At 44.5% G+C, this 13,885-nt stretch overlaps 1 protein-coding gene across 1 annotated transcript in view; it reads right to left on the bottom strand.

Moving 5' to 3' along the window:
• LOC120928297 (granzyme A-like) overlaps nucleotides 1-13,885 on the bottom strand; it is a 40,414-nt gene that overhangs the window by 15,863 nt on the left and 10,666 nt on the right. The window contains exon 3 of the mRNA XM_040339397.1: nucleotides 10,252-10,390. Within this exon, the coding sequence (XP_040195331.1) occupies nucleotides 10,252-10,390 (139 nt within the window). The remainder of the gene's footprint in view (nucleotides 1-10,251; nucleotides 10,391-13,885) is intronic.

Raw genomic sequence — 13,885 nt, 5'->3', positions numbered from 1 at the left:
ATACTCTGCGATACCCAGCCATACTCGGTGATACCCAGCCATACTCTGCGATACCCAGCTATACTCTGCGATACCCAGCCATACTCTGCGATACCCAGCCATACTCTGCGATACCCGGCCATACTCTGCGATACCCAGCCATACTTTGTGATACTCGGCCATGCTCAGCCATGCTCGGCTGTACTCGACCTCTATATGTGGCCACGCTGTGAAAGTCTCACACATGTGGTATCGCCGTACTCAGGAGGAGAGGGAGAATCTATTTTGGGGTGTCATTTTTGGCATGTACATGCTATGTGTTAGAAACATTGTATAATTGGCCAACTTTGTGTTAAAAAAAAATGCGTTTTAACCACTTCCCACCCGCCGGCCGTCATATGACGTCCTTGACTTTGTGCGGGGATATCTGAATGATGCCCTACAGCTACAGGCATCATTCAGATATCAGCTTTTTCAGCCGGCGATTCCCCACACCATAAGAATGATCATAGCGGCTGTTCTGCCGCTTAATCGTTCTTACAGGAGGCGAGAGGGGACATCCCCCCCCCCTCCGGTGCTTCTACCGACTCACCGCTACGATCGAAGCCAGGATTGTTTTTTTTTATTTCAGGCTTTCCAGCCTAGAGGTGAGATGTTGGGGTCTTATTGACCCCATTTCTCACTGTAAGGAGGACCTGTCATGCCATATTCCTATTACAAGGGATGTTTACATTGGGTTAGGAATAAAAGTGATCAAAACATTTATTTTTGGGATAAAACGTGTCAAACTAAAATAAATAAAGTAAAATAAACAATACATTTTTTTTTTTTAAAAAGCACCCCTGTCCCTGTGTGCTCGCATACAGAAGCAACGTCCCACCCACATATGAAGACTGTTTACAAACCACATATGTGAGGTATCGCTGCGAACGTTAGAGCGAGAGCAATAATTTTGGCCCTAGACCTCCTCTGTAACTAAAACCACGTAACCAGTAAAAATATTTAAAGCGTCGCCTATGGGGATTTTTAAGTAGTGAAGTTTGATGCCATTCCACGAGCGTGTGCAATTTTGAAGGGTGACATGTTGGGTATCTATTTACTCGGCGTAACTTCATCTTTCACATTATGCAAAAACATTGGGCTAACTTTACTGTTTTCTTTCCAAAAAAAAACGCATTCGAAAAATGGCTGCACAAATACCGTGCGAAATAAAAAGTTGCAATGACCGCCATTGTATTCTCTAGGGTCTTTGCTAAAAAAAATATATAATGTTTTGGGTTTCTATGACATTTTCTAGCAAATAAATTATGATTTTTACATGTAGGAGAGAAATGTCAGAATTGACCTGGGTGCTCCAGAACGCCTGAAGGTGCTCCCTGCATGTTGGGCCTCTGTATGTGGCCACGCTGTGTAAAAGTCTCACATATGCGGAGTAAATAGAGAAGGCAAATTTGTAGGAGTGAGATTTTAAATAGCTCCAATGAGTTAGGAAATCTCCTTTAAATTATCCTGGACCTGTTCTTGTGTTAAAAAAAAATAACCCTTGTGAAAGAAATATTAAATTCTATCTTAAACTGTACTCTAGGGATGTTTGACGCAAACATCGGGTATTCGTTTGCTCGCAAATGAACAGAATATATGGGGCGTCCGCAGGAAATTTGATCTCTGCAAAAAAACGTAATCCACTGCGAGATCGCAGTTCATTGACATCTGATGATTGGCCAAAGCATGCACCTGACTTGCATGCTTTGGCCAATCACAGCACTCTCTGCTGCGAGAGCCATAATTGGCTCAGGAGTCCACGCCCCACACTATATAAGGCTACTTCAATAGAGGCCATGTATAGTGTGTGGATGGAGATAGATTGAGCTAGATTAGGCAGGCAGGCAGGTAGGTTAGTGGTGTGCAGGCCAGGGCCGGCCCTATGATGGGACCGGGTGGTACCATGGGTACCAGGCGGCACATTTAGGGGAGCGGCATTCTCCCGCTCCGCTGCCTGTGAGGAGCATGGCTCCGGGCTGCCGTGAGGACACTCGCAGCGGAAGCAGTCAGCGAGTGAGAAAGGCAGGCGCCGCTGCCTCTCAGGAGCCCGGTGCCGCTGCTGTAGTGGTGACAGGACACAGGAGCGGGCAGGCCGCTTGTCCGGATAAAACACGTGACATGTGCGTGACTGTGGGTGATCGCGATTCGCAGCCCCCTGCCTGGCGCACTGTTTCTTCTGACTGCCTGGGATGAGGTCTGTGTCATCCGCTCTTCCACCTGCCCGTCTGTCAGCCTGCACCCCTCTCTCTGTAAGCCTCCCCTGGCTGTCAGCAACCCCCGTTAGCAACACCCCCCTGTCAGCCCCCTCTCTGTCAGCAACCCCCCCTATCAGCCCCCTCTATTTCAGCAAGCCCCCCCTCTGGCAGCAACCCCCCCATCAGCCCCCCTCCCTGTCAACCCCCCTCTCTGTCAGCAACCCCCCACTGTCAGCCCCCTCCCTGTCATCAACCCCCTTTTCAGTACCCCCCTTCTGTCTGCCTGCCCCTCTCTGTAAGCCATTTCACTCTGTCAGCCCGCCCCTCTCTATAAGCCACCCCCTGTCAGCCCACCCTTCTCTGTAAGCCACCCCCCTCTGTCAGCAACCCCGTCTGTCAGCCCCCTCTCTGTCAGCAACCCCATCAGCCCCCCCCCCTCTGTCAGCAACCCCCGTCAGCCCCCCTCTCTGTCAGCAACTCCCCTGTCAGCCCCCTCTCTGTCAGCAACCCCCCTCCATCAGCCCCTTTCTCTGTCAGCAACCCACCCCTGTCAGCCCACCCTTCTCTATAAGCCACCCCTCTGTAAGCCTGCCCTTCTCTGTAAGCCACTCCCCTCTGTCAGCAACCCCCCTCTCTGCCTCTTTGTCAGCAACCCCCCTGTCAGCCCCCCGCCCTGTCAGCCCCCTCCCTGTCAGCAACCCCCCTGTCAGCCCCCTCTCTGTCAGCAACCCCCCTGTCAGCCCCCTCTCTGTCAGCAACCTCCCTCCATCAGCCCCCTTCTCTGTCAGCAACCCACCCCTGTCAGCCCACCCTTCTCTGTAAGCCACTCCCCTCTGTCAGCAACCCCCCTTTCTGTCAGCTCCCTCTCTGCATCTTTGTCAGCAACCCCCCTGTCAGTCCCCCTCTCTGTCAGCAGCCCCCCTCTCTGTCAGCCCCCCTCTCTGTCAACCCGCCCTTTTCTGTCAACCCGCCCCTCCCCTCTGTCGCCTACCCCTTCCTCTGTCAGCTACCCCACTTCTATCAGCTACCCCCAAACAGCATGCAAACCCCATCTTTCTTCCCCCGCTCCAGAAGGGCTAATGTCCTGCAGCCAGGTCACACTGCACTGTCTGTGCACTCCAGAGACAGTGAATGGAGGGCCACATCTTTGCAGCGGCTCCTGGAAGGTAATGTTTTTTTTGTCTTGCTGTAATGGAGTTCTATATTGGGGGGGGGGGGGGGGGGACAGGCACTGTCTGATATTTAATCTGTTATTTTCTTCTCTATTTGTGGGGTGCTTGTGGATTGCTTTGAATTTTTTGGGCTTTTTTTTTGTAATTAAAAGGTGCTTGAAAGGGTTGTAGAATGCACAGTGGCACTTTGTGAACAGTTTGTATGGGGTTGGGTTCAGGAGAGTTGATTCAGGTTTTTGGATGGAGGTACAATGCTGCTGACACGGTCCACTGCCCTACTGACATGGTCCACTGCCCTACTGACACGGTCCACTGCCCTACTGACACGGTCCACTGCCCTACTGACACCGTCCACTGCCCTACTGACTGACACCGTCCACTGCTCTACTGACTGACACCGTCCACTGCTCTACTGACTGACACCGTCCACTGCTCTACTGACTGACACTGTCCACTGCTCTACTGACTGACACCGTCCACTGACCTACTGACACCGTCCACTGCTCTACTGACACGTCCACTGCCCTACTGACACTGTCCACTGCCCTACTGACGGTTTTTATTGTTTGTGCTATAAACAACAACAAAAACGACAATTAAAAAAATATATATATGCATATTTTACTTTTTGCTATAATAAAAAAACGAATTTCTTCATCAGTTTAGGCCAATATGTATTCTTCTACATATTTTTGGTACCAAAAAAAACACAATTAGCGTACATGGTTAGTTTGCGCAAAAGACATGGTGGCCGCCAGGAATGAACAGGTCCCTTTATACTCCTGGATACATGTATAGAGCCATGACAGGTCCTCTTTATACTCCTATATACATGTATAGAGCCATGACGTGTCCCCTTTAGCTATCATGATATAAAATAATGAATGTGGGGGCCTTTTGGTGGGCGTGATTTATTTGGGGGGGGGCAGCATTTCATTCTTGGTCCCAGGCAGCACGATGTCTTGGGCCGGCACTGGTTTGGCTCTTTACACCACCACAATGTATTTGAAATGAAACAAACAAGATGTGCTTTAACTGCAGACTTTCAGCTTTAATTTGAGGGTATTTAAATCCTAATCAGGTGAACGGTGTAGGAATTACAACAGTTTTTTAAGGGACCAAAAGTAATGGGACAGATTAACAATCAAACTTTCACTTTTTAATACTTGGTTGCAAATCCTTTGTAGTCAATTACAGCCTGAAGTCTGGACCGCATAGCCATCACCAGACGCTGGGTTTCATCCCTGGTGATGCTCTGCCAGGCCTCTACTGCAACTGTCTTAAGTTCCTGCTTGTTCTTGGGGCATTTTCCCTTCAGTTTTGTCTTCAGCAAGTGAAATGCATGCTTAATCGAATTCAGGTCAGGTGATTGACTTGGCTATTGCATAACATTCCACTTCTTTCCCTTAAATAACTCTTTGGTTGCTTTCGCAGTATGCTTCGGGTCATTGTCTATCTGCACTGTGAAGCTCCGTCCAATGAGTTCTGAAGCATTTGGCTGAATATGAGCAGATAATAATGCCCAAAACACTTCAGCATTCATCCTGCTGCTTTTGTCAGCAGTCACATCATCAATAAATACAAGAGAACCAGTTCCATTGGCAGCCATACATGCCCACGCCATGACACTACCACCACCATGTTTTACCGATGAGGTGGTATGCTTTGGATCATGAGCAGTTCCTTTCCTTCTCCATACTCTTCTCCCACGCCATGACACTACCACCACCATGTTTTACCGATGAGGTGGTATGCTTTGGATCATGAGCAGTTCCTTTCCTTCTCCATACTCTTCTCTTCCCATCACTCTGGTACAAGTTGATCTTGGTCTCATCTGTCCATAGGATGTTGTTCCAGAACTGTGAAGGCTTTCTTAGATGTTGTTTGGCAAACTCTAATCTGGCCGTCCTGTTTTTGAGGTTCACCAATGGTTTACATCTTGTGGTGAACCCTCTGTATTCACTCTGGTGACGTCTTCTTTTGATTGTTGACTTTGACACACATACACCTACCTCCTGGAGAGTGTTCTTATTATGGCCAACTGTTGTGAAGGGTGTTTTCTTCACCAGGGAAAGAGTTCTTCGGTCATCCACCACAGTTGTTTTCCGTGGTCTTCCCGGTCTTTAGGTGTTGCTGAGCTCACAGGTGCGTTCTTTCTTCTTAAGGATGTTCCAAACAGTTCATTTCGCCACACCTAATGTTTTTGCTATCTCTCTGATGGGTTTGTTTTGTTTTTTCAGCCTAATGATGGCTTGCTTCACTGATAGTGACAGCTCTTTGGATCTCATATTGAGAGTTGTCAGCAACAGATTCCAAATGCAAATAGCACACTTGAAATGAACTCTGGACCTTTTATCTGCTCCTTGTAAATTGGATAATGAGGGAATAACACACACCTGGTCATGGAACAGCTGAGCAGCCAATTGTCCCATTAATTTTGGTCCCTTAAAAAGTGGGAGACACATATACAAACTGTTGTAATTCCTACACCGTTCACCTGATTTGGATGTAAATACCCTCAAATTAAAGCTGAAAGTATGCAGTTAAAGGACATCTTGTTAATTTCAAATCCATTATGGTGGTGTATAGAGCCAAAAAGATTAGAATTGTGTTGATGTCCCAAAATGTATGGACCTGACAGTGTGTATGTAATATATATATATATATATATATATATATATATATATATATATATATATATATATATATATATATATATATATATATATATTAATATACACACACTCTGCATTCAGTGTAGACTCTACACCCTGTTCCAAATTATTATGCAAATTCTATTTCAGTGTCACAAATAGACAGCGAGCCCAATTAAAGAAAAAACTACTAAAGAAGGGTTTTCCAATACACAATATTAAGCAGAGCATCATTTTCAAGCAATATGGGGAAGAAAAAGGATCTCTCTGCTGCCGAAAAAAGAATGCCTTGGACGAGGTATGAAAACATTAGATATTGCACGAAAAACTTAAGCGTGATCATCGCACTATTAAGAGATTTGTGGCTGATTCAGAGCACAGATGGGTTTCGTACAGATAAAGCCACATTAAGAAAGATTTCTGCCAGATCCATGCATCGGATCAAGAAAGCAGCTGCTAAAAAAACATTACAAAGCAGCAAACAGATATTTGAAGCTGCTGGTGCCTCTGGAGTCACACGGACATCAAGGGGTAGAGTCCTCCCGAGTCTTGCAACTGTGCATAAACCTTCCATTCAGCCACCACTAACCAATGCTCACAAGCAGAAACGGCTGTATTGGGCAGAAAAATACATGAAGACTAATTTTCAAACGGTCCTGTTCACTGATGAGTGCCGTGCAACCCTGGATGTTCCAGATGGATGAAGTAGTGGATGGCTGATGGACGGCCACCCTGTTCCAAGATGGCTGAGACATCAGCAAGGCGGCGGTGGAGTCATGCCTTGGGCCGGAATCATGGGAAGAGAGCTGGTCGGCCTCTTTTAGGGTCCCCGAAGGTGTAAAGATGACCTCTGCAAAGTATGTGGAGTTCCTGATTGACCACTTCCTTCCCTGGTACAGAAGGAAGAACTATGCTTTCCGTAATAAAATAATCTTTATGCATGACAATGCACCATCTCATGATACAAAGAATACCTCTGCATCAATGGCTGCTATGGGGATAAAAGGAGAGAAAGTCATGGTGTGGCCTCTATCCTCCCCTGACCTCAATCCTATTGAGAACCTTTGGAGCATCCTCAAGCAAAGATCTGAGAGTGGGAGGCAGTTTACATCCCAACAGCAGCTCTGGGAGGCTATTCTGACATCTTGCAAACAAATTCAAGCAGAAACTGTCCAAAAACTCACAAGTTCAATGGATGCAAGACTTGTTAAGCTGCTATCAAATAAAGGGTTCTATGTTAAAATGTAACGTGACCTGTTAAAATGTTTAAAAAGTTAAAATGTTTTAAAAGTTTGATTGAAATAGCCTTATATTTTAGTAAATATGCTGCAAACACAACAAATTACAATTTTCAGTTCTTTACAACCTATATAAAGTGTTTTGAAACTTACTGCGTGTAATAATTTGGAACAGTATATTGTAAGTTTTTTATTTTGGAAAAAAAAAAAATGTTATCATTAGGAGGTTTGTTCAATAAAATTTGAATTGTACTCTTAATAGTTTATAACATGAGAATTATGCTGACTGTTGTTTACATCAATTATTTAGGTAAATGAGAAAAATATCATTGGCATAATAATTTGGAACAGTTAGTGCAGGCAGTGTAGTACATACGAAGTGAACAACCTTGCGCCAATGAAACCAGTGTAATGACTATATAGCTGCTGCCCAAAATACTGTAGGAATCCTACCGAGTAATATGAAATAGTGGTGATAGGGGGAACTGTAAAATATATTATAGCAAGTATGTGTATATATAACCATAAATCATGGAATGAAAATGGTGACAATAATAATCTAAGTGTCTTTAAATGTCCATCAATCTTCAGAGAAATATCTTTATAACATTGTAGACGCAAATATTCGTGCAAAAAAACCTCCACCGCTGCATGTAAAATCAATTTACACCCATTGTGCTCAAGTGAAAATGCCTGCTTCCCAGATATCCATGACCTCTTTAATTAAAAAGAAGGTCTGAAATCGCTAGATAGACACTCCTGGAGCCAAAGGATGGATCAGGAACCTTCTATGCTCTCCACCACGGTTTCCCATAGGGATAAAGTACAATTGGGGACCAATAGTGTAATTCTGCTTTTTATTAAAATAAGATAAAACATGCAAATTCTGCTTCCATTTATTAGTGCCTTTGTCCCGCACTAAGGATCACTCGCAGTAGGCGCTTCCTGATGACATAGCAATACGAAATGTACGTTGAGGTGCCTTCCGGACCGGTCACATCATATCCAGGTCCTGGGGGCAGTGGAATGCATACTGATCTCCAGGGGAGACTGTGCATCTTATGGTTTCTACCAGCACACATGCACGTGATCAGGGCCGGACTTACCATTTGGCTTGACTGGCCTCAAGCCCATGGGCCCCTCCCAATAGAGGGCCCCGGATGGCAACCCCCTTTTTTTTAGGGGCCCCGGACGGCAACCCCCCTTTTATTATTAGAGGTCTCCAGGGCCCCCGGATGGCAACCCCCCCCCCTTTTTTTTTTTATAAAAAAATGTACATTTATATATATATATATATATATATATATATTTTTTTTTTTTATTAAAGGGCTCAGAGATCCCCAGGGCCCCATGTGGCAACCCCCCCCCCCTTTTTTTAAAAAAAATTATTTTTGTTTATATTTTTAAATTTTTTATTAAAAGGCCCAGAGGTCCCCAGGGGCCCAGAAATCCCCAGGGCCCCGGATGGCAACCTCCCTTTTTTTATGTATTTTTTTATAAATGTTTATTTTGTTTATATATATATTTTTTTATTAAAGGGCCCAGAGGTTTCTTTTTTCTTTTTATTAAAGGGCCCAGAGGTCCCCAGGACCCCGGATGGCTACCCCCCTTTTTTTATATATATATACAGTATATATATTTTCTTTATTTCTTCTTTTTTGTAAAGGCCCCCCCCGCTTCTCAATTTGCGGGAGCCCCCCCGCTTCTAAATTTCAGGCGACAGCACCCCCCCCCCCCCCGGTTCTTTGCTCCGGGGGGCCCATGTCTTAGGCTGTGTAAGGGGCCCCAAAATTCCTGATGGCTGCCCTGCGCATACCTCCCAACACGCATGGATTCTGCAGGACTTTCCCGCACAGACAGCTTCTTCCCGCAGTCCCGCCAAAGGGTTAATTTTCCCGCACTGCAAGAGGAGGCAGCATGAAAGCAGGACTGTGGCTGCTGAAGGGAAGAAAGCCGACATCTGGGCTAATGACAGTCTGTGGCCCCGGCTGTAGGTACAGGTGAGAGGCACTCCCCCCCCCCGCTCAACTGCAAAAACCCCCAGGAGGAACCAGAGCGGTGTATGGATGTCTGCTGAAGGGAAGAGAGCCCCCCCCGCTCAACAACTTTAATGCGCACCCCCCCTGCTCAACAACTATGACCCCCCCCCCAATTCTCGGCTCCAGGGGGCCCCTTCAACACTCAAGCCCAGGGGCCCCCACCACCCTAAGTCCTGCCCTGCGCGTGATCCTTAAATGCTGGGACAAAGGCACTAATAAATGTAAGCCGAATTTTCATGTTTTATCTTATTTTAATAAAAAGCTAAATTATGCTATTAATAATTTAAAAGTGTCCCGCTATGTCCATCCTTTAATCACAGCGCAGACGGAGGAACAAAGAACATCTCTGGACAGCCGCACTCTGAACAAATTGTAGCCTTTTATTAAAAGAAGGACATAGGCAGGCTAGTTTCTTATTAGGGTCTAAAGAATGGAAATACCTGATAGAAGAGGATGATCATGTGCATTTCTATAGGTTTTGAGTTACAGAAGAGGTCAAGGTCTAGAATTATTGCCCTCACGCCAACAATCACAGCAGTACCTCACATGAAATTCGAATTTCAGAAGATTGTTATATTCCCAAAAGAAATACAGGATCTTCTTTTTGGGCGACAGGTGTCCTGTGATTCTGTTGTCGCCCACCGAATCCTGGTAAAATCGTGCCACAATTTGAGTGCTATTGTAAATCACAGGGAACGCACGGGTGTCCTGCGATTTGCTGCTATTTCGAATTGCAGGGCGTAATAGCGGCAACTCCGCCCACGATTCAGAATGCGGAGATGTGAATGGAGCATTAAAAGAAGCAAGCCTAATGGGAAAAAAAATTATAATGCAGCCACCACATCTAAGAACTGGCAAATTGTAATATATTTGTTTTTCGTTTCTTGGGGTGAAATACACTTTGATTTTTGTAATTTACTTGATGTACTTACCTGTACAAGCTCAATGTCATTATCCATTGTGGTCCCATTATAGTTGTGTCTTATGATTCTCAAGACCTTGAACTTCTGTATATATTTATCTTTTTTTTTTTTTGAGTGGACACCCAGTTTGATTGTAGTTGAAGAATTGCTAAAAATGTAATATGAGCAAAACAAATGTTTTTTCTACTATTAATGTAAATACAATCCCTAGCTGGACAACATTTAATGTTATTTCCATAAAATATTGTTTTTCATTCTTTTTTTTTTCTTTGCATTTCAGCTCATCCTTCTTCAGAAACTTCCTGTCTCGATACACCTGACCTACCATTAGCTGCATCTCATTGTTCTAGATGACCATACTTATAGTGAAAATATAGGGCCGTGCCTACGCAATGTGTGTTAGCATGGCTGCCTGTGGTCTCAACTAGAGGTACATGTGACAGGATGCAAACAGAGACAGTTTTCACCCCATAACAAGTACCTTTATGATAAGATCACTGAGATTTAAAAGGACTGAAAACAGTTTTTGTTACATCAAAATAATAAAGTATATATAAAATCAAAAATGTTTTCTAGTTTTGGATAGAAAGGGAAGACTGGTAAAGAATTGGAACTCATGTGGATTTTTTTTCTGCTATGCGGTGCTAATCTTTACACACTCTATCCAAAACAAAGGAAAAAGTTTTGGTTGCACAAGTTTTGGTTGTATGGCTGGCCATACATTATACAATTTTCTTGTACAACTTTCCTTTATATTTACCAAAACCATATAATATGAGGTCAAACCTAAACACTTTCAATTTGTATGCAGTCAGGCAGGCCCTTGCACTACATAGTTGAAGGTAAATATAAAGGAAATTGAATGAGAAAATGTATATAATGTATGGCCAGCTTAACCACTTCCAGACCTGTGCACGACGATGTACGTCCATTTTTTAAAGATTGATATCTCGGTAACGGCAGCAGCTGCTGCCACAACCGAGGTATCAATCTTTAGTGTGCGCGGTCTGGTAAACGATAACGGCGGTCTCCGCGGCGGATTCGCCGCGAGATCGCCGTTATCGGTGGCGGGAGAGGCCCCCCCCTCCCGCCGCTCTCCCGCACCCTCCGCCGCTTACCGGAGCCGTCGGTAGCGGCGGAGGCGATCGGGACCGTTCGGCAGCTGAGCGGGGACGAGACTGAAGGAAAAATCTCCTTCGCCCGTCCCCATAGCTCTGCTGGGCGGAAGTGACGTCAAAACGTCAGTCCCGCCCAGCCTCTTAAAGAGACAATTTTTTTTTTTGTCATTTGAAAAAATTACATTTCCAAATTTTTTATTTTTTTTTTGCATGAGATGTGAGGTCTTTTTGACCCCAGATCTCATATTTAAGAGGACCTGTCATGCTTTTTTCTATTACAAGGGATGTTTACATTCCTTGTAATAGGAATAAAAGTGATAAAAAAAATTTTTTCAGTGTAAAAAGTAATAAAATAAATAAAAATAAAAATATTTTTTAAAGCGCCCGTCCCGACGAGCTCGCGCGCAGAAACGAACGCATACGCGAGTAGCGCCCGCATATGAAAACGGTGTTCAAATCACACAAGTGAGGTATCGCCGCGATCGTTAGAGACGAGAGCAATAATTCTAGCCCTAGAGCTACTCTGTAGCTCAAAAAATGCAACCTCTAGAATTTTTTAAACATCGCCTATCGAGATTTTTAAGGGTAAAAGTTTGACGCCATGCCACCAGCAGGCGCAATTTTTAAGCGTGACATGTTGGGTATCATTTTACTCGGCGTAACATTATCTTTCACAATATATAAAAAAATTGGGCCAAATTTATTGTTGTCTTATTTTTTAATTCAAAAAAGTGAATTTTTTCCAAAAAAAGTGCGCTTGTAAGACCGCTGCGCAAATACGGTGTGACAAAAAGTATTGCAATGACCACTATTTTATTCTCTAGGGTGTTAGAAAAAAATATATATATATATAATGTTTGGGGGTTCTAAGTAATTTTCTAGCAGAAAAAAATGTTTTAGTCTTGCAAACACCAAATCTGAAAAACACCTAAGGTCTGGAAGTGGTTAAGGATCAACTTGCATTTGTTTGCTTCAAGTAGATTTTTCATTCTGCTACACATCTATGGACATGCAGCACTCATTTCAAGCCGGTCAAATGCACCTGTCAGTAAATTCTGAAAGATCTCAGAAGTGTCTTATACTGATGTCAAACTGATGCCCACTACTAAAGGTAACCTAGCATCAAATTTGCATGACAGGAGAGTGTGACCGGCTCTCAATTTTAAATATTATTATACAGGATTTATATAGGGCCAACAGTTTGCACAGCGCTTTACAATATCAGGGAAGACAGTACAGTCACAATACAATTCAATGCAGGAGGGATCAGAGGGCCCTGCTCGTTAGAGCTTACAGTCTAGAAGGGAGGGTCAAGTGTAACAAAGGGTAGTAGCTGTGGGGGGATGATCAGATGGACAAAATGAAAATACAGTTGTTAGGTGTGGGTAGAATAGGCTTCTCTGAAGAGGAGGGTTTTCAGGGATCCTCTAAAAGATAATAGAGAAGGAAATAGACGGAGAGATTGGGGTAAGGAGTTAGATAGGCTTGGAGAGGCTCTGGAAAAGTCCTGGAGACGAGCATGGGAGCAGGTGATGAGAGAGCTAGAGAGTAGGAGGTCTTGAGAAGAACGAAGAGAACAATTAGGTTGGTATTTAGAGACTAGGTCAGTGATGAAGCTGGGGACAGAGTTGTGGATGGCTTTGTTGTTAGTATTGTTAGTATTGTTAGTTGTCAGTATTTTGAATTTAATTTGTTGGGTGAGCGAGAGCCAGTGGAGGGATTGACAGAGAGGGGAAGCAGAGACAGAGCGGTTGGTAAAGTGGATCAGTCTGGCAGCAGCATTCATGATAGACTGAAGGGGGGATAGAGTATGCAGAGGTAAGCCAATGAGGAGGGAGTTGCAGTAGTCGAGGCGAGAGATGACCAGGGAGTTTTGTTGTGCCATTGGTTAGAAAGGGGCGTATTTTGGAGATGTTACGGTGGTTGAGACGGCAAGATTTGAGCGACTATCTTCTCTGCCCCCCCTGCTCTCACTGGGGGAGGGGGTGGGAGTGGATGGCTCAGGCTCTCGGTGGCTTGCTCAGAGGCTTAAAGGGGTTGTAAAGGTAATTTCTTTTTCCCTAAATAGCTTCCTTTACCTTAGTGCAGTCCTCCTTCACTTACCTCATTCTTGGATTTTGCTTTTAAATGTCCTTATTTCTTCTGAGAAATCCTCACTTCCTGTTCTTCTGTCTGTAACTGCACACCGTAATGCAAGGCTTTCTTCCTGCTGTGGAGAAAGCCTCTTGAGGGGGGAGGGGGCGAGCAGGAGTGTCAGGACGCCCACTAACAAACAGCTCCTTTCTCTATCTGCAAAGTAGAGAGTGTCCTGACTTGCCTGCTCGCCCCCTCCCCCCTCAAGAGGCTTTCTCCACACCAGGGAGAAAGCCTTGCATTACTGTGTGGAGTTACAGACAGTAGAACAGGAAGTGAGGATTTATCAGAAGAAATAAGGGCATTTAAAAGCAAAATGGAAGGATGAAGTTAGTGAAGGAGGACTGCACTAAGGTAAAGGAAGCTATTTAGGGAATATTTTTTTTTACCTT

The sequence above is a fragment of the Rana temporaria genome, chromosome 1 (genome assembly GCF_905171775.1).
Source record: "Rana temporaria chromosome 1, aRanTem1.1, whole genome shotgun sequence".
Classification (NCBI taxonomy): Eukaryota; Metazoa; Chordata; class Amphibia; order Anura; family Ranidae; genus Rana; species Rana temporaria.
Note: the sequence above shows the minus strand (reverse complement) of the source record. Positions and strands in the feature narration are given on the sequence as shown.